Source organism: Chlamydotis macqueenii, chromosome W, assembly GCF_036417535.1.
Source record: "Chlamydotis macqueenii isolate bChlMac1 chromosome W, bChlMac1.mat, whole genome shotgun sequence".
NCBI classification, from domain to species: domain Eukaryota; kingdom Metazoa; phylum Chordata; class Aves; order Otidiformes; family Otididae; genus Chlamydotis; species Chlamydotis macqueenii.
This window is the reverse complement of record NC_141592.1, coordinates 36,561,502-36,582,841: the sequence shown is the minus strand read 5'-3', so window position 1 is coordinate 36,582,841 and position 21,340 is coordinate 36,561,502. Positions and strand designations below refer to the sequence as shown.

The 21,340-nt window shown below is 47.4% G+C and overlaps 1 protein-coding gene across 1 annotated transcript in view; it reads right to left on the bottom strand.

Annotated features, from left to right (window-relative positions):
* The window catches only part of LIN37 (lin-37 DREAM MuvB core complex component), a 63,784-nt gene extending 48,370 nt beyond the window's left edge, over positions 1–15,414 (bottom strand). The window contains 2 exon segments of the mRNA XM_086769426.1: positions 13,456–13,587; positions 13,941–15,414. Of these exon segments, the coding sequence (XP_086625552.1) occupies positions 13,456–13,587; positions 13,941–15,414 (1,606 nt within the window).
* Positions 15,415–21,340: the final 5,926 nt, after the last annotated feature.

Genomic DNA, 21,340 nt, shown 5'->3' with positions numbered 1-21,340 from the left:
CCTTCAAGATTCTTTGCTTTAGTATCTCTGGATTCTTCATAAGCCCCATTTTATTACAGCTTATTCATATTTATTTCAAGCCTTGCAGTGTTTGAATCACTGGAGTAAATGCTGCTACAAAGCTACAGCAATATTGTAAGATGTGGATTACTTTGCTTGCTCTGAAAAAAGCACAGGATATTTCATAGTCAACCGAGAGAGGGTGAAAACTTTCAAATTCTAGTAACTGGCTTACATGCTTAAGTCACACTTTACAACATAAATCAAGATAAATGCATCTCAACAAGCATAATATAAAATGATTTAAGAAAATTCAAAAAGCATCACAAAACTGTAAATATACACACAACTTCAGAAGTAAGTAAACAGTCCCACTGTCTTCTCTGGAGGTAGTGCTTTTAGGTATTCCAAAAGCAGAGAAAGAAACCAAAAGCATTAGAACTGGATGCCAGTGGCTGGCACCATGAGCAGATGTCTGCTGAGTTCTGCTGAGAGAAGAGAGGCAAGCATCCTGACTGATATGACAGTGAATCTGTTCCTGAAGCTCTGTAGTTTTCAGTCCAGCACAGTAAAGAAGCTATTACATCTCAGATTCTTGTATCTCAAGAATGACAGGTACACGATCCGATTTTTGTTTGCTAATGTGTGTTGTTCAGAATGTTGTATCAAATTTGGGTTCTTTTACCCAGTGTGCAGTACACCAATCTTCCACACAGAGCAGAGGTATTTATTTATTTCATTTCTGTGCAGAGATGGGTGCTAGAGGGTAAAATCACAAAGCTAGCACACCTGGTCACAATCACGTTACATATTGTTGTGGTTTAGCCCTAGTCACAACAGTTTCTCACTCTCCCCCTCCCCAGCGGGAATGGGGGAGAGAATTGGGAAGAAAGGAAAACTCGTGGGTTGAGATGAAGACAGTTTACTAGAATAGCAAAGGAAAAGCTACAATAATAACAGAATATAGGGATACTAAAATATACAAAATGAACAACGTACGATTTCTCACCACCCGATGTCCCAATGACTGATACAGCCCATCCCGAGCAGCGATCATGGAAATGAAAACCAAGCAGCAAGCAAAGGAGCACGAGAGAGCCAACAAGGTAGAGGGAATGATGCCAGCAAGCAAGAGAGAGGTGGAAAGAAGAATAGGATGTCCACTACATGGGCAACCCCCACTTATATACTGAGCATGACGTTTATGGCATGGAATACTCTCTTTGGCCAGTTTGGATCAATTATTCTGTCTGTCTCTCTCCCAGCTTCCTGCATCTGCACATTAGCAAGACTTGGAAAGCCAGACAGTGTCCTTGGTCTCATTAACAACAACTTGTATCATCAGGGTGTTTTATCAACATTCTTCACACATGAAATCCAAAGCACACCATCTACTGAGAGGAAAATTAACTCCATCCCTGCCGAAACCAGGACAAAGTCCAACCACCAACCTAACACCACCATGCCTACTAAACCATGTCCTGAAGTGCCATGTCTACATGTTCTTTGAACACTGTGGGAAAACAATGGCTATTGAAGAGATGAGAGAACACTGTTCCCTAAAGTTCAGCTCACATCTTGACACAGGCTACAGCGGCCTTAGGCTAAGACACAGTTGATTCTTGTGGGAACGGAATGGGATTGCCATGGACAAGGCCAACTCTGGCCTAATGAAATGTACAACATCCTTGAGATGGGGGGGGGACAGAGTGGCGCGGAGGTGCCACAGCTCATCTCTGTTATCAAGACTGGCAAAGATAACCGCGCGGCTGCTATAGAGGAGGATGAATCACAACTGCTGTCTCAATAACAGTGGTGAGAAAGTGCCCTTTAGCTGAACTTTACTCATTATAATGTCATTTTAATATCAAAACATACCTCCATCCCAAAAGCTACCCACCTCCAAGGTGCGACCACCCCTCACTGCACGTGTTCTGAACTTCTTTAGAAAAATTTGCACCAATACTGACAAAGGTATGTATGACTAGAGTCACTCAAGCTCCACCTAAAAGTATAGAAACATTATAAAAGGTTATGAATGAAAGGGGGAATTAGGGAAGAAGACCACCATCGTAACTTCGGGATCGGTCGACATCATCTTCCTCCCCCCTGCAGGGACGCCTGTTGGGTAAGAGCTCTGTGTTATGTGCACTTATATACTAACATCAAGCTAGCTATTAATAATCACTAGTGTTTAGGTTTTCTTATATGTTTATCTATTACTTTAAATCCACCTTTGCAGTATCTATTACCAGTACTACTCAAATCTGCATTTTGTCACGAACCTATATAATAAATTGTTGTTGTTAATTTCATTAATATAAGTTTCTGAAAACTTTTATAGTTGGCATTGGGGACTTAAGGGATTTGTCTCGCTGCTCGTCAGAGTCCCTTAATAGGTTAGGCGAAAATCCTCCGATTCTGTGGGCTACAAAGAGGGACTTTGGTTTCAGTGACGCTGCCAGCATCAGCCTGGCAGGCTGGCCAAGTTGGAAAGGGTCTGAAGAGATTCCCCTTCTCTTTAATCAGAGTGTGGTAGGCAGATCAGGTGCAAGGGTCTTGTCTGTCTTGGGAAACTAGCAGGCTGGTCAAATTGCAAAGGGCTTGAGGTAGCCCCCCCTTCTCTCGTCCCTGTTTTCCTTCCCAGCTTTTCATGACAAACACCTCCAGGGATGGTGACTCCACCACTTCCTTGGGCATCTGTTCCAGTGCCTGACCACTCTTTGAGTAAAGAAGTGTTTCCTAATATCCAACCTAAACCTCCCCTGCCACAACTTGAGACCATTTCCTCTTGTCCTATCACTAGTTACTTGGGAGAAGAGGCCAACACCCGCCTCCCTACAATCTTTCAGGTAGTTGTAGAGAGCAATGAGGTCTCCCCTCAGCCTCCTCTTCTCCAGACTAAACAATCCCAGTTCCCTCAGCTGCTCCTCATAAGACTTGTGCTCCGGAGCCCTCACCAGCTTTGTTGCCCTTCTCTGGACGCGCTCCAGCAACTCAACATCCTTCTTGTAGTGAGGGGCCCAAAACTAAACACAGTATTCGAGGTGTGGCCTCACCTGTGCCAAGTACAGGGGCACAATCACTTCCCTACTCCTGCTGGCCACACTGTTCCTGATGCAAGCCAGAATGTTGTTGGCCCTCTTGGCCACCTGGGCACACTGCTGGTTCATGTTCAGCCAGCTGTCTACCAGCACCCCCAGGTCCCTTTCCGCCAGGCAGCTTTCCAGCCACTCTTCCCCAAGCCTGTAGCGTTGCATGGGGTTGTTGTGACCCAAGTGCAGGACCCAGCACCTGGCCTCGTTGAACCTCATACAGTTCACCTCAGCCCACCAGTCCAGCCTGTCCAGATCCCTCTGCAGATCCTTCCTACCCTTGAGCAGATCAACACTCCTGCCCAGTTTGGTGTCATCTGCAAACTTACTGAGGGAACACTCAATCCCCTCCTCCAGATTGTTGATAAAGATATTAAACAAGACTGACCCCAAGACTGAGCCCTGGGGAACACCGCTTGTGGCTGGCTGCCAACTGGATTTAACTCCGTTCACCACAACTCTCTGGGCTCGGCCATTCAGCCAGTTTTGAACCCCTCACAGGGTACACCTGTCCAAGCCATGAGCCGCCAGCTTCTCTAGGAGAATGTTGTTGGAGATATGGTATCAAAGGCTTTGCTGAAGTCCAGGTAGATAATAGCCTTTCCCTCATCCACTAGGAGGGTCACCTGGTTGTAGAAGATCAGGTTGGGCAAGCAGGACCTGTCCTTCATGAACCCATGCTGGCTGGGCATGATCCCTTGTTTGTCCTGCACATGCCATGTGATGGCACTCAAGATGAACTGCTCCATAACCTTCCCTGGCACCGAGGTCAGACTGACAGGTCTGTAGTTCCCCAGATCCTCCTTCTGGCCGTTCTTGTAGATGGGCATCACATTGGCAAACCTCCAGTCATCTGGGACCTCCCCTGTTAACCAGGACTGCTGATAAATGAAGGAGAGTGGCTAGGCAAGCTCTTTCACCAGCTCCCTCAGTACTCTTGGGTGGATTCCATCTGGCCCCATAGACTTATGTGTGTCCAGGTGGTGTAGCAGGTCGTTAACTTCTTCCTCTTGGATTGTGGGGGGTTCATTCTGCTCTCTGTCCCCATCTTCCAGCTCAGGGGGCTGAACACCCTGGGGATAACTGGTCTGGCTATTAAAGACTGAGGCAAAGAAGGCATTAAGTACCTCAGCCTTTTCCTCATCCTTGGTGACAATGTTCCTTCCCCACATCAAGTAAAAGGTGGAGATTCTCTTTGGCTCTCTTTTTGTTGTGAATGTATTTGTAAAAACATTTCTTACTGTCCTTAACAACAGTGGCGAGATTGAGTTCTAGCTGGGCTTTTGCCTTTCTAATTTTCTCTCTGCATAACCTAATGAGCTCCTTGTACTCTTCTTGAGTTGCCTGCCCCTTCTTCCAAGAGTGGTAGACTCTTCTTTTTTCCCCTGAGTCCTAGCAAAACCTCCCTGTGCAGCCAGGCCAGTCGTCTCCCTTGCCGGTTCATCTTACAGCACGTGGGGACAGCCTGTTCCTGCACCTTTAAGACTTCCTTCTTGAAGAATATCCAGCATTCCTGAAACCCCTTTGCCCTTCAGGACTGTCTCCCAAGGGACTCTCTCAACCAGTGTCCTGAACAGGCCAAAGTCTGCCCTCCATAAGTCCATGGTAGTGGTTTTGCTGACCCCTCTCCTTATCTCTCCAATAACTGAAAACTCTATCATTTCGTGGTCACTGAGCTCAAGACGGCCTCCGACCACCACATCTCCCACCAGCCCTTCTCTGTTTGTAAACAGCAGGTTGAGCGAGGCACCTTCCCTGGTAGGTTCACTCACCAGGTGTGTCAGGAAGTTCTCTTCCACACACTCCAGGAACCTCCTAGACTGTTTCCTCTCTGCTGTGTTGTATTTCCAGCAGACATCTGGTAAGTTGAAGTTTCCCATGAGAACAAGGGCTAGCGATTGTGAGACTTCTGCCAGCCGCTTGTAGAACGCCTCATCTGCCTCTTCATCATAGAATCGGCCAAGGCCGAGCCAATTGGTAGCAGAATGTTCCATGATAATGCCTCTGCGATAATGTATTTAAGAAGGGGAAAATAGAAAAAAAAAAGGAGAGCAGATGTGAAGCAGCTGAGCGGGGGCAGAGAGGGGAAGACGCGAGCCTTGTGGGCCTTGTAGGCCTCACCTTCTGGCCTCCCACTGGGCAGCCAACTGGACCCAACTACTTGGCCCAGCCTGGTTGCAATAAGTGGAGAGGAGATGAGATGTGAAGAGAACCTGAGAGGTGTCTGCCTGCCTGTTGTGAAGAATTTCTTGTGAGAGAAACGGCTGCAGACGCCAAGGTCAGTGAAGAAGGAGGGAGAGGAGTAATGTTGCTCCTGGCCAAGATTCCCCTGCAGCCTGTGGTGATGACCATGGTGTCACGGCCCACTCGGGACTCATGATGGTTCTTTTAATGCGATCTCAAAGTGCAAAATTACAGCGAACACGCCAAAGGGGTTGGTTTCAAACAGTACAAACTTTATTATTTTGCCCATAAAGCGGCATGCGATAGGTGAAAGGGAGTGAAAAGGAAAAGTAAAGACAGGGAAGGGAAAAAAGAAGATAATAGCTACCACCGCGGGTCCAAGGTGTCCCTATGGTCCCAGATCCAGGCAGCGTCCCGCCAGTCCTCACGATCGATGTCGATGTCGATCCTTGGTGGGGAGAGCTCTTTGGGGGTCTCGTTGTTAGGGGTCGACCTTTTATGCCAAGTAGCAAACCTTGCTCCTCCTTACTTCGGGGATCTCTGCCTGTTCTTGGACCTTAGGCTAGAAGTGTGCTTTTTGTACATTATAATGAGCAAAGTTCTGTTAAAGGGCACTTTCTCACTGTTGTTTTTGAGACAGCAGTTGTGATTCATCCTCCTTGATAGCAGCTGCACGGTTATCTCTGCCAGTTTTGACAACAGGGATGAGCCATGGCACCTCCGCACGACTCTGTCCGCCGTTTCAAGGATGTTGTACATTTTGTTGTTAGGCCAGAGTCAGCCTTGTCCATAACAGTTCCGTTCTGTTCCCGGGAAAAAAAAAAACAACTGCATCTCAGGCAGGCTGCTCGCAGCAGCTCATGTCAAGTTGTGAGCCTAACTTTTAGGCCAGATCAAGTCCATAGTCCACCTGGAAGTCCTCGATTACAAGGTTGAGACAATACTGATTTTCTGACCGACCCTTACACCACCCCGTGGCTCAACATTGTCGTCAGTACCGCATGGTGGTAGCATAGCCCTCAAAGGGAGACAGGAAAGAAGAGAGAAAGAGAAGGAGAAAAGTAACAGCAGTATAATTACCATACAATTTGAAAAAAGTTAAGCTGTTTCTCTATCATACACTAAAAATCTTCTAATTCTATATCATTTTTCTCTAGGCAATCTGCCTTGCATTAGCAGATTTTGGAATATCTATGTAGGTTGGAACATTTAGCAGACTGTGCATTTAGTACAGAAGTCAAATGTGTCAACTGATTCATCATTTTCCAAATTTTGACATACAGTATTGCTGATAAAACAAAACTTATTAAGACCAGTATTAAGAGAATAACAATGAGGTGACACAATTTGTTCAAGATGCCGGTAGGTGACCACCCAAAAACTCTGTCCCACCATCTATGTTCTGCATCCTTTTCTACCCTTTCCAAAACACAGTGTATTTCATCCACATCATGATGAACCGTTACTAAGGTTTTTTGTCCATTTTCCCTGATCTTTCCCAGGATCTTGATCAAATCCTGGTATTGTAATAATTTCTTTACCAAAGTGAGATTCATTCCAATTGGTGAAGGTAGCAGTTTGTGAATCAGTGTGTAATTAGATTGCAAGAGTTTGTGAGAGGTCACCGGTGCTGAGTAAGAAAAGTCACATCCAGTGATTTTAGTAAAATTACAAACACAAAAATTTGAGTGGTTCCTAGTATCTACAACTACATCACCTACAGATATGGAATCACAAACAGTCCGTAAGCATGCACAACCTTTGCCACCATATACAAATATTGTCTCAGGGTTTTTGTCAGGGCGAATCTCGAAATGGCAAATGTTTTGTTCAGTGTCAAGAAAAATGTCTTGGGCTCTGATGGTATTGCTTTCACAAATGAATCCTTGTTGTTCCCGCACAATACATGCATCAACATCAATACTTTGCCATTTATCCCCGTTTTTCCGGGCCCATACTCTATGCTCTAGAGGATAGAGTACAGTTCCGTTGTGGTTCAGTCCTAGCGCAATGATTGGGTATATTGTATGTACCGAAGCATTGTGTATTGTTAACACAAAAGCTGTGGCCATGCTTTTGATGGGGTTATAGGTAAAATTAACCAGATACCACCAGGATTGGAATTTCCTTTTGAAGTCAGTGGCACTGTCTCAAACTATTTTCCAAATTTCAGTGGGGAAAGTGCCTTCTTCACCTTCTCTTATAACTGATGTGGCCACTGATTGCATCCACAATTGAGCTTGGATACAACTGAGAGGCAGGGAGAGGTTGTTTTGGACCACACTGAGTGCATCTATAACCAATTTGTGGTCTTTTTCATTCACCTTCTCCCATTTTGGTAATATATTTGATAACATCCATTGATTAGTTCCCAAAGCCAATAGGGAAGATCGTAAAGGACATTGCAATTTAGTCAGGTCACTAGTTGTGGTAGCCATTTTGTTCATCAATACTATTTAGAACTCCCAATCCAGTTCCCAGAACACCAGTTAGGTCTCTCTTTATTCGTTTCTCGGAAGGGGTCCATTTTTGCAGCCAGGTTGTCCATCCCTCATAAGAGGTTTTTAGGAAAGGTGAGCAAGCTGGCTGAATTTCTGAAGCTTTATTTTGCATTGACAATTCAACTTGTTTGAGGGACCATGATGGATTGAATAACATCTGTTGCTGGCCCATATTTCTGATTACATATGGTCCAATCCTTAGTCCAAGGTCCTAGGGACCTTGACAGGCTGGAGACGTGGGCCCGTGCCAACCTCAACCAGGCCAAGTGCAAGGTCCTGCACCTGGGTCATGGCAATCCCAGGCACAACTACAGGCTGGGCGGGGAATGGATTGAGAGCAGCCCTGAGGAGAAGGACTTGAGAGTGCTGGTGGACGAGAAGCTTAACATGAGCAGGCAATGCGCCCTTGCGGCCCAGAAGGCCAACAGCATCCTGGGCTGCATCAAGAGGAGCGTGGCCAGCAGGTCGCGGGAGGTGATTCTGCCCCTCTACTCTGCCCTGGTGAGACCCCACCTGGAGTACTGTGTCCAGTTCTGGAGCCCCCAACACAAGAAGGCCATGGACCAGTTGGAGAAGGTCCAGAGGAGGGCCACGAAGATGATAAAAGGGCTGGAGCACCTCTCTTATGAGGCCAGGCTGAGAGAGTTGGGGCTGTTCAGCCTGGAGAAGAGGAGGCTCCGGGGAGACCTGATAGCGGTCTTCCAGTACCTCAAGGGGGCCTACAAGAAAGATGGGGAAAGGCTGTTTAGCAGGGCCTGTTGCAATAAGACAAGGAGTAATGGTTTTAAAATAGTGGGGGGTAGATTTAGATTGGAAATTAGGAAGAAATTTTTTACGATGCGAGTTGTAGAACACTGGAACAGGTTGCCCAGAAAGGTGGTGGAGGCCCCATCTCTGGAATCGTTCAAGGCCAGGCTGGATGAGGCTCTGAGCAACCTGATCTAGTCGGGGATGTCCCTGCTCCTTGCAGGGGGGTTGGACTAGATGACCTTTGAAGGTCCCTTCCAACCCTAACCATTCTATGATTCTATGATTCTATGATCCCGAAAATTTTCGGGTTCAGTACAATAACTGGTTCAGTGGTAAGTGGTGCTGTGTTTGTTGTCATGTTGGGGCTGGGAGTAGTAATTGTTGTTGGCTCAATAATGGCCATTTTAAATTTAAATGTGAGTGCTACGTCACCTTTCTGGTTATTCCAGAGACAGATTACAAAGACAGGTTGGGTTAGTGTAAAATTACTACAGCATTCCAATTTTTCCTTTCCAAGGGCACAGAGACTCTTTGTGAGTACAGATTCATTAGTTCTTCTTACAATAATTTGGGTTGCTTTTTCATGGATAGATCCATTGACCATTCAGCAAGCTGTTTGAATTTTTTCTCCAATTGTTCCCATCAAGAGGGGAGCCCTGCTGTCTCTGTCCCAGCCCCACTCATGCTCTGAGTACACTTCCATTTCATGCTTAACCACAGTGGCCAAGTTTAAGTCCGACTGTTTAAAAGATGGTCCCATGCTTCCTGTAAACCTAAGGTAGGTGTGAGACCATGGCCATTTGGTGTTCTTTTGATTACAGGTTAGTGGTAAGATGCAGGAAAATATTGTAAGCCCAGTTACAAATCCAATTAAACAATTGGTCATTTTTAGAATTTATGCTTCCAAATTATCATCCATGTGCAGCTCATCCCACTCTCTGTTGTCCCTCAGAGTTCTTCTGCAAGATAAAATAACAGAGCTTGCCTCCTTGAGGCACAGTTAAAATGATGGAACTATCCAACGGGTATTTATCCGATGTTCCTTTCCCAGGGCATCAGAGGCTACCCACGCATATGCATTTAGTGGGGCTTTTAGGACCAATGGTACTGTTCCCACAGTGGGAAGCTCCACTAAAATGGGTTGTCCTGGGAAGTGAGCTGGATTTTTAGAGTCATTCAGTCCTTTTAAAGAGGGGATTAAAGTAGGGGCTTTTGGACAGAAGGCAGTGATTTTAGGGCATCCATTTACTCCCCATCTGTCATTTACACCTTAGAATCATAGAATCATAGAATAGTTAGAGTTGGAAGGGACCTTCAACGGTCATCTAGTCCAACCCCCCTGCAAGAAGCAGGGACATCCCTGACTAGATCAGGTTGCTCAGAGCCTCATCCAGCCTGGCCTTGAACGATTCCAGGGATGGGGCATCCACCACCTTTCTGGGCAACCTGTTCCAGTGCTCTACAACTCTCATTGTAAAAAATTTTTTTCTAATATCTAATCTAAACCTACCTCCTTCTAATTTAAACCCATTACCCCTTGTTCTATCACAACAGGCCCTACTGAACAGCTTCTCCCCATCTTTCTTGTAGGCCCCCTTGAGGTACTGGAAGGCTGCTATCAGGTCTCCCCGGAGCCTCCTCTTCTCCAGGCTGAACAGCCCCAACTCTCTCAGCCTGGCCTCATAGGAGAGGTGCTCCAGCCCTCTGATCATCTTTGTGGCCCTCCTCTGGACCCTCTCCAACTGGTCCATGTCCTTCTTGTGTTGGGGACTCCAGAACTGGACACAGTACTCCAGGTGGGGTCTCACCAGGGCAGAGTAGAGGGGCAGAATCACCTCCCGCGACCTGCTGGCCACGCTCCTCTTGATGCAGCCCAGGATGCTGTTGGCCTTCTGGGCCGCAAGGGCGCATTGCCCACTCATGTTGAACCTCTCCTCTACCAACACTCCCAGGTCTTTCTCCTCAGGGCTGCTCTCGATCCAATCCCCGCCCAGCCTGTATTTGTGCTTGGGATTGCCACGACCCAGATGCAGGACCTTGCACTTGGCCTGGTTGAACTTCATGAGGTTGGCACGGGCCCACCTCTCCAGCCTGTCCAGGTCCCTCTGGATAGCATCCCTCCCTTCCAGCGAGTCGACGGCACCACACAGCTTGGTGTCATCGGCGAACTTGCTGAGGGTGCACTCTATCCCACTGTCCATGTCGCCGACAAAGATGTTGAACTGGGCCGGGCCCAACACGGACCCCTGAGGGACGCCACTCGTGACCGGTCTCCACTTGGACATTGAGCCGTTGACCACCACTCTCTGAGTGCGGCCATCCAGCCAACTCCTTATCCACCGAGTGGTCCATCCATCGAACCCATGCCTCTCTAGTTTAGAGAGAAGGATGTCGTGCGGGACAGTGTCAAATGCCTTGTACCAGTCCAGGTAGATGATATCCGCTGCCCGTCCCTTGTCCACCTTTGACAGCTTCCCACAGGCGAGCATCCCAATTGCCTTCCTGTGGTTTCAAAAGTTGTTTTAACAAACCATTGGTTCTTTCTACAATACCATTAGCTTGTGGGTAATAAGGAGTGTGAAAAATCCATTTAATCCCTTCACTTTGTGCCCAATTCTGTACTATTCTGGCAGTGAAGTGGGAACCATTATCAGACTGTATTTCTTGTGGTTTTGGAAAAGTTCCAAACCATTGTCGCAATGCTTTCACAGTGCTTTCTCCCGTAATCCTGTGAAAGGCTTCTGCTTGGACTAGTCCTGATGTTATTTCCACTCCCACCAACACAAAATGTTTCCCTCCTGATTTCTTAAAGGGTCCAATATAATCTACCTGCCACGCATCCCACAAACCTTTACCCTCTCTTAGATGCAGGGGATCATCTTCTAAAGGGTGTCTTTCCAGTCGCCTACGACATTGCTCACAGGCAGATATGCAGGTTTCGCATGTTGCTCTGGTGACAGGCCAGCCTCGAACAAGGGCTTCACGATACAGATCCTTAGTTCCTGTGTGCTTATGCTTTACATGCAACCATTCTAGCAGGTGTTCCCAATCTTCTGTGACTTGGTCCTTTTGTACAGGGGCTAGCTTTGCTAACTCATCCGCTCTGTTATTCCATTCACCCGCTGAGCCCCCATCTGCCTGATGAGAAGCTACCCATCCCACGGCAAAGTTCCCCTGGTTAGCGATGTTTAAGATATCTTGCCATTTTTCCTTTTGCCACACTGGGATTCTCCCAAAAAGGGAGCCATTCAGTACAACCCTTAAACACAGCGTAGGAATCGGTATAAATGTGGACAGGAGAAGTGGCTTGAGCTTCACGCTGGAAAACACTCCATACTGCAATTAACTCTCCTACTTGGGTGCTGCCCACTCCTTCTGTAATAATTTGTTCCTCAGAGGAGGTATGGAGTGCTACTGCTAGATAGTTCCATACTTTTCCTTCTCTCTTTGCAGAAGCATCGGTAAACCAGGCACTCACTGCTCGATCGGGGGAGAAAGGAGGAGCCGCTTGGATGACAGAGGCAGGTTTATCTTGGCTGCCATCCAAGCTTTCTGTTTCTTGTATAGCCAGGTGTTTTAAAGCTCCTTTGGTGACTAAGAAAATGTTACAGTAGTGTTCAATCTGGGCATACCATTTTTGCACTGAGGCTTTCTGGGCCACCCCATCAGGGGGAGGGGTCCCGCTGGTAACTGCCTTTATCACTTTAAACGGGCCTCTCAGTACGATTGGTTGTTGGCGTGCAATTTTCTCTACTTCTATGAGAGCCGGGCTAACCACAAACAAACCTTTCTCCCAAGCAGTGTATCTCCTCTCGGCATCTTTAAAGCTGTGAGAATAAAATCCCACAGGTCAAGCTGGACCCTCAGGGCCCCGTTGCCATATGTGTACTGATAATCCTGATATGGCAAATCCCCATTCCACCTGAAAAGGGTCTGTAGGGTGGATAGGACCGAGAGCCTGGTGAGCTGTTGCTTCAAAAATTAACAATTGCATAGCTTCTTCCTGAGATGGGGTCCATTCCCATATGACCCCTTTCCTCAGCAAATCATGAAGAGGTCTAGCAATAATGGAGAAGTCCGGAATATGTTTTCTCCAGAACACCAATAGTCCTAAAGCATGTTGTAAATCCTTTTTTGACTCAGGCATTTTAATCTGATCTAAAGAAGTGAGGGTGTCCGGTGGGATACACGTCATTCCCCCTTTCCACCAAATTCCCAAAAACTTTACTTCTTGTGATGGCTTTTGGACCTTTTTGGGAGGAATTTGCAAACCCAAATTCTCCAAGTGAGAAATTATATTCTGGTGGGTTGTTTCCACCTCCTTTATTTCTTTCCCCCCCCACAAGGATGTCATCAATATATTGGTAAACATCTACAGCTTCAGGTTTTGGTATTTTTTCCAATTCCTGGGCTAAAGCATGATGAGCCAATGTAGGAGAGTGCTTATACCCCTGGGGTAGCCGGGTGAAAGTATATTGTTGCCCTTCCCACGTAAAGGCAAAATGGTCTCTGTCCTCTGGTTGCAAAGGTACCATAAAAAACATCTTTAACATCTATAGTTGCCATAATTGGGTGAGCTTTCCTCTGAATTATTGTTATCAATTTGGCCAAATTGGGCACTGTGACAGTCAAAGGTTCGGTGTTGGCGTTCAATCTCCTAAAATCCACTGTGAGTCGCCACTTTCTATTAGGTTTTCGCACTGGCCACACGGGAGAGTTAAAAGGAGAATGTGTATTTATCACAACCCCTTGCTCCCACAGTTCCTGCATAACTGGTCTGATACCTTCTTTTGCTCCCAGGGGAAGGGGATATTGTTTGACATTAGTTACTTTGCTAAACGGCAGAGAGGGTGCAGTTTGGAGTAACCTAATATTTAATTGCGGGGTCCCAAAAGTCCACCACAACCCTTCTGGGTCTTTCCAACCTTTCCCTTTAAGGACATCCATTCCTAATAAGTGAGTAGGAATATTCCCGATCACCATTGTAACAGTGACCATGTTTTCCTCTCCCGGCAACGTTAGCTTTACCTGAGCAACACTCATGGCTTCTGTTGACCCTAAAGCATTCAGGACACAAAAACGTCTTCTCGAGGGAGAGACACCACACCTTTGTGCATCTTCTTTAGTCAGAGCGGAGACTTGGGCACCGGTATCAATCAAAAAGGTCACCAGTCCACGTTTTGGACCCACAAGAGCCGTAATTAGCAAATCTCCCCTGCTAGTCTTGGTGAGCTGTCGGATATAAATCCATCCTCCATTCCCTCGCTCACCGATGGGGAATGGAGGTTCTAGTTTTCCTGCGTCTGGGGAAAAACCTCACTGTTTCTGTTGCCTGTGTCTTCCAAAGGTGGGGCTGTGGGTGTGATGGGTGAGATTTCTTTTCCTTTGGGTGGGTATTGTTTCGGGTTACACCATTTTGATACCACCTTGCTCAGCTTTTCAAGGGGTAAACCATCCATTACATCTCTTGGAATACCCTTTTTAATTCCCAAAAGCCACCACTGTTGTCAGGTCATGGGCTGTGCTCCCCCTGCTGTTTTAAAACGAGGGCCGGGTTGACTGACGTTGGGGGGCGAGTCCCTGATTTCTGTCTGACGGATTCCTTTTGGTCTGTCCTCTGGGAGTTTTACTGGACCATATTTTCTCCCATAATTTATCAGCTCCTGTGCTACCTCCCCCCAAGTCCACACCTTTGCTTTATCACCTGACAAGGGTCGAGATGGGCTGAGATCGGAGGGAGACACATTCACGGGGCTATTGGTTGTATTTCCACGGCCTCTCATAAAGCCCTCCAATCTTTCTAAGGGACCGAGTGTCTCAATGGTCTTTCGAAGTTGAATCTCCAAAGGTTTAAGTGACTCTGGAAGTCCCCTTATCAAGGGAGTCATGCTCTCAGGGTCCACCGGCAACATCACTGGAGATTCACACCTAGGAGTTAACTTTCTTTCTTTCATCATTTGCAAACAAGCAGCTTTTTGGACGCTTTCCACCAGCTGATCAACTGTGCCAGTGATTGCAAGAGGATCCCCTCTCTCCAAAGGGTTTAACCCCCCAGCCCAATAGACAGCTCGCTGAGTTAAGGACCATGGGGCACGATTATCTCCTGTGGTCAAAAAGACTCCAGGACCCCAATATCCCTCAGCCTCCTTTTCACTTAGCTGAATTTGAGCTCCCCCGGTTAGAGACACACGCCACACATACTCCGTCTCAGATTCTTTGGCAAGACGCCCGTACTCCCGCCTCAGTTTGGCAAGCTCAGTAGTGGTATACGGCGACTCCTTAGTTGTTATCTGTGGGTCGCTATCCTCATCATTCAAATAAAAGAATTCTGTTTTAACCAAAGGTCTCACCCGAGGGTGGTCGCCAGAGTGATCCCTCACTTCCTCCAATTTCTTCTGAGGGTATATTGGACTTATCTGTCAAATACCTCTCTCCTCAAGCTTCAGATCTGTCTCACTGTCCAATTCTGAATTCTTTGGATATTCCTCCCTCAAGATAGATTTTAGCAAAAGGTTTTGCTCCTTTTCTCCCTCCAGCTGCTTTTTGAGGGTGGATACGGTCCCCTCAAGGGCCTCCACCAAACACTGGAGCGACTCAATAATCTGTTGTTCCTGCTCTCGCCGCTTAAGGCGGTCCTCTACTGCTGCTGCCAGACTTGCACCCAGAACAGCACAAACTATGGCTTTGCCTCTGCCAGATTTTACCCTCGCCTCCTTCTGCAAGGAAGTCATTCGATCTACTACGCTCTGCAAATTTGTCCAATTATCCCGAGCCCAATCTTGCCCAGGTGTGGACGGCCGGGCACTGTGCTGTGCCAAGAGCTCATAAAGCGAGTCTTGATTTCTCACTAACAAAGAGTACCGATCATCAACTTTTTCTGCCATTCTTATTATGAAAGGACCAAACCCACTTTGGAGAGGCTAAACTTAGTTTCCACACACGCAGTTCCCCTGCGTCGCCCTTCTCTTCCCCGAGTGGTTGAAGGGACCAAAATCTACTACAGGGAGGCCAAACTTAAGTTTCCACAAATGCAGACTCTCTGCAGTCACCCTTCACTTCCCTGAGTAGTCAGCCTCACACATATGAGGACAGATCCCCCTTTTGCACTAAGAGATCTGATTATTAACTCCCGTCAGACAGAGTCCAAACCTCAGTTCAAGTCCATTAGGTGTGTGAGGTGTGCAGGAAATTCGGATCAGCCCCCTTGCTTTCTAGACACTTCTCATCCGAATGGATGTAGGGCTAGGTGCGGCTGGACCGAACCGTCCTTCCCCTGTTACAGACCGCACACAACCTGCACCTCTCTGTCTTTCAGGATCCTGCCAACTACGCCAATTTAAAAAATGTCACGGCCCACTCAGGACTCGTGATGGTTCTTTTAATGCGATCTCAAAGTGCAAAATTACGGCGAACACGCCAAAGGGGTTGGTTTCAAACAGTACAAACTTTATTATTTTGCCCGTAAAGCGGCATGCGATAGGTGAAAGGGAGTGAAAAGGAAAAGTAAAGACAGGGAAGGGAAAAAAGAAGATAATAGCTACCACCGCGGGTCCAAGGCATCCCTATGGTCCCAGATCCAGGCAGCGTCCCGCCAGTCCTCATGATCGATGTCGATGTCGATCCTTGGTGGGGAGAGCTCTTTGGGGGTCTCGTTGTTAGGGGTCGACCTTTTATGCCAAGTAGCAAACCTTGCTCCTCCTTACTTCGGGGATCTCTGCCTGTTCTTGGACCTTAGGCTAGAAGTGTGCTTTTTGTACATTATAATGAGCAAAGTTCCGTTAAAGGGCACTTTCTCACTGTTGTTTTTGAGACAGCAGTTGTGATTCATCTTCCTTGATAGCAGCTGCATGGTTATCTCTGCCAGTTTTGACAACAGGGATGAGCCATGGCACCTCCGCGTCACTCTGTCCGCCATTTCAAGGATGTTGTACATTTTGTTGTTAGGCCAGAGTCGGCCTTGTCCATAACAGTTCTGTTCTGTTCCCAGGAAAAAAAACAACTGCATCTCAGGCAGGCTGCTCGCAGCAGCTCATGTCAAGTTGTGAGCCTAACTTTTAGGCCAGATCAAGTCCATAGTCCACCTGGAAGTCCTCGATTACAAGGTTGAGACAATACTGATTTTCTGACCGACCCTTACACATGGTGAAGCAGGCTGTCCCCCTGCAGCCCGTGCAGGCCCACGGAGGAGCAGAGATCCACCTGCAGCCTGTGGAGGACCCCACGCCAGGGCAGGTGGATGCCTGAAGGAGGCTTGTGGCCTGTGGAGGGCCTGCTGGGGCAGCCATTCTGGAGGGACTGCACCCTGTGGAAGAAATGACCGATGTCAGAGCAGTCTCACGAAGAACTATAGCCTGTGGGTGGGACCCCATGCTGGAGCAGGGGAGGAATGTGGGGAGTTCTTCCCCCGACGACGAAGCAGTGGCGTAAAACAATGTGTGATGAACTGACCATAACCCCCATTCCTTCTTCCCCCCTGTGCTGCTCAGAGGGGGAAGGAGGTAGAGATAATGTTAAGCCCGGGAAGAGGGAGGGGTGGGGGGAGGTTATCTTGTTCTCTGTCTCATTATCCTGCTGTTTGTAGTAATAAATGAATAGTTTTCCCCAAGTCGAGTCTGTTTTGCCTGTAACGGTGACTTTAAGGCTTTCTCCCTATCCTTATCTCAAACCTCGAGCCTTTTTCCTTATATTATGTCTCCCTATTCTCTCGGAGGGTGGGGTGAGTGAGAGAGAGACTGTGTAGTCTGTTCCTGATTGGGGCTAAACTATGACAACCCCATCCCTATGCAACCGAGCAGTGTCCCTATATTCTTCCCAGGATACCTGTCCCTTCTTCCACTGCCTGTGCTTTTCCTTCTTGCCCTTTAGTTTGACCAGCAGGTCTCGACTCAGACATGTTGGTCTCTTGCCTTCCTTTCCCGATTTCTTACACCTGGGGATTGAGAGCTCTTGTGCTCTATGGAAGGCATCCTTAAAGATCTGCCAGCTCTGTTCTGCTCCCTTATCCCAGAGGGCAGTTTCTCAGGGGCTCCTATTGACTAATTCCTTGAAGAGCTGGAAGATTGCTTTCCTAAAATTCAAGGTCCTGACTTTACTCTTCACCTGTCCCATATCCCTCAGGACTGCAAACTCCACCAGTGCATGATCACTGCAGCCCAGGCTGCCTCCAGTCTTGATGCCTCCAATTAGCTCACTTGCACTGGTGACCAACAGGTCCAATATGACATCCCCTCTGGTCAGGCTGTCTATCACCTGGCTTAAGAAGTTATCCTCAATGCATTCCAGGCATCTCCTGGATTGCCTACAGCTTGCTGTGCCACTTTTCCAGCAGATGTCAGGGTGGTTGAAGTCTCCCAACAGGGTGAGAGCCTGCGAGCGCGATGCCTCCTGGAGCTGGAGTAAGAAGACTTTGTCAAGTCTTCCCTTGATTGGATGACCTATAGTAGACACCAATCACAAGGTTTCCTTTGTTGTCTTGGTCTCTACTTCTTTCAGCGTGTATGTGGCTATTCTTCAGAGACAGCTCTTCACACTCTATCCATTTCTTGATGTAGAGGACAATGCCTCCACCCCTCCTTCCTCGCCTGTCCCTTCTGAAAAACCTGTAGCTATCGATAGCCACACTCCAGTCATGGGATTTGTCCCACCAAGTTTCAGTAATGGCAACTAGGTTGTAGCTTTCTAGCAGCACAGTGGCTTCCAACTCCTCCTGTTTGTTGCCCATGCTGTGTGCTTTGGTGTAGAGGCACTTCAGCTGGGATGTCAGCCATGTCACCTTTTTAGAGGAACAGCCCTTAATTCCTTTGAGGTATTTCCCTGGTATTTACCTGTTGGCTTCTATTAGCTCAGGAACCCTTGGCTCATCTCCTAAGACTTCAAGCATGCTGCAGTGTACCCAGCACATCTCAGAGCAACAGGCTGAGAGTCCTCACTAGCATCCTGTCCCTCTAACCTTGGTGTGTCATCCCTTGACTTCTCATGGGTGAGCATGATATTATGCCCTTCCCCCTTCAAGTCTAGTTTAAAGCTCTGTCAATGAGCCCCGCTAGCTTGTGAGAAAAGATCTTCTTCCCCCTTTGAGAAAGATGCATCCTGTCTGACACCAGCAGGCCTGGTGCTGTGTAGGCCATCCCATTATCGAAAAACCCAAAATTCTGGCGGTGACACCATCCACAGAGTCATTTATTAATAGACTGGGTCCATCTATTTCTTCCAATGGCACTGTCCACAACTGGAAGGACAGAGGAAGAAATAACCTGTGCTCAGGATTCCTTTACCAACTGTCCCAAGGCCCTGAAGTCTCTTTTGATTGCCCTTGGACTACATGTTGCGGCTTCATCACCACCCACATGGAAAAGCAGTAATGGGTAATAGTCCGAGGGTTGTATCAGGCTAGGAAGTTTCCTAGTGACGTCCTTAACCCAGATCGAGGGAGGCAGCAGACTTCCCTAAGAGGAGGGTGTCCTGGTTTTGGCAGGGATGGAGTTAATGAGAAGAGATATGCCCTGTTCACTGATGGGTCCTGTCGTATTGTAGGAAAACATCGGAAGTGGAAAGCTGCTGTGTGGAGTCCTACACAACGAGTTGCAGAAGCTACTGATCGCCAAGGTGAATCGAGTCAGTTTGCAGAGGTGAAGGCCATCCAGTTGGCTTTGGACATCACTGAACGGGAAAAATGGCCAAAACTCTATCTCTACACCGACTCATGGATGGTGGCAAGTGCTCTGTGGGGATGGTTAAAGCAATGGAAGCAGAGCAACTGGCAGCGCAAAGGCAAGCCCATCTGGGCTGCTGCACTGTGGCAAGATATTTCTGCCCGGCTAGAGAATCTGGTTGTAAAAGTACGTCACGTAGATGCCCACGTACCCAAGAGTCGAGCCACAGAAGAACACCAAAATAACCAAAGGGTGGATCAGGCTGCTAAGATTAAAGTTTCCCAAGTGGACCTAGACTGGCAACACAGAAGTGAACTATTTTTAGCTCGGTGGGCTCATGACACCTCGGGCCATCAAGGTAGAGATGCAACATACAAATGGGCTCGTGATCGAGGGGTGGACTTGACCATGGATACCATTGCACAGGTTATCCATGAATGTGAAACATGCACTGCAATTAAGCAGGCCAAGCGGTTAAAGCCTCTTTGGTATGGGGAACGATGGCTGAAGTATAAGTATGGAGAGGCCTGGCAAATTGATTACATCACACTCCCACACACCTGTCAAGGTAAGCACCACGTGCTTACAAAGGTGGAAGCCACCACTGGGTGGCTAGAGACCTATCCTGTACCCCATGCCACTGCCCGAAACACCATCTTGGGCCTTGAGAAGCAAGTTCTCTGGCGACATGGTACTCCAGAAAGAACTGAGTCAGATAATGGGACTCATTTCCGAAACAAACTCATAGATACCTGGGCCAAAGAGCACGGCATTGAGTGGGTATATCACATCCCCTATCACGCACCAGCCTCTGGAAAGATTGAACAGTACAATGGACTGCTGAAAACTACACTGAAAGCAATGGGTGGTGGGACCTTCAAAAATTGGGATAAACATTTAGCAAAAGCTACCTGGTTAGTCAACACTCGGGGATCCACCAATCAAGCTGGCCCTGCCCAGTCAGAACTGTTACATATTGTAGAGGGTGATAAAGTCCCTGTGGTGCATCTAAGGAATATGTTAGGAAAGACGGTCTGGGTTATTCCTCCCCTGGGCAAAGGCAAACCCACCCGTGGGATTGCTTTTGCTCAGGGACCTGGATGTACTTGGTGGGTGATGCGGGAGGATGGGGAAGTCCGATGTGTACCTCAAGGAGATCTGATTTTAGGTGAGAACAGCCAATAATTTGAACTGTATATAATCATTTCTATAGTTCTTATATGTCATATCAAAGGTATTGCAGCAAGGAACACCCTGATCAGTGAAGAATGAGCTTCAATAAAACCAAGAGAGATGCAACGATGATGGAACAGGAACTGGCGCCCAACAACTTCCTCGAGATCAACATCTTCAACTCGCAGACCATGGACATGATACACCAGCCACACCAGATGTACCAACTGCGAGTTCCAGATGCAGCATGCAACAGTCCCATACTACATACCATCTCTCTTGTCCTGAAAGACTGTTATGACAGATGGAACCCAAAGTCATGGACTAAATGAACTCAACAGACTTTGGAGGGATAGCCCATAGATTGAAGGAGTTACATCTCTGTGTGTGTATATATATATACACGTATACGCATGACGTAGATGGTATGGAATAAGGGGTGGATACTGTCCTGGTTTTGGCAGGGATGGAGTTAATTTTTCCTCTCAGTAGCTGGTATGCTTTGGATTTTGTGTGTGAAGAATGTTGATAAACACCCTGATGATACCAGTTGTTGTGAATGAGACCAAGGACACCGTCCTGCTTTCCAAGTCTCGCTAATTTGCAGATGCAGGAAGCTGGGAGAAAGACAGACAGAATAATTGATCCAAACTGGCCAAAGAGAGTATTCCATGCCATAAACGTCATGCTCAGTATATAAGTGGGGGCAGGCGAGGGTGGGTATCTGCCTTCCTGGCACCCATCTTTCCTGCTCGTTTTGCTGGCATCGTTCCCTCTACCTTGCTGGCTCCCTTTTGCTCCTTTGCTTGCTGCTCGGTTTTGTTTCCGTGATCGCTGCTCGGGACGGGCTGTATCGGTCATTGGGACATCGGGTGGTGAGAAAACACATATTGTTCACTTTGTATATTTTTAATATCCTTATATTCTGTTATTATTGTAGTTTTCCCTTTTTATTTTAGTAAATTTTCTTCATCTCAACCCACGA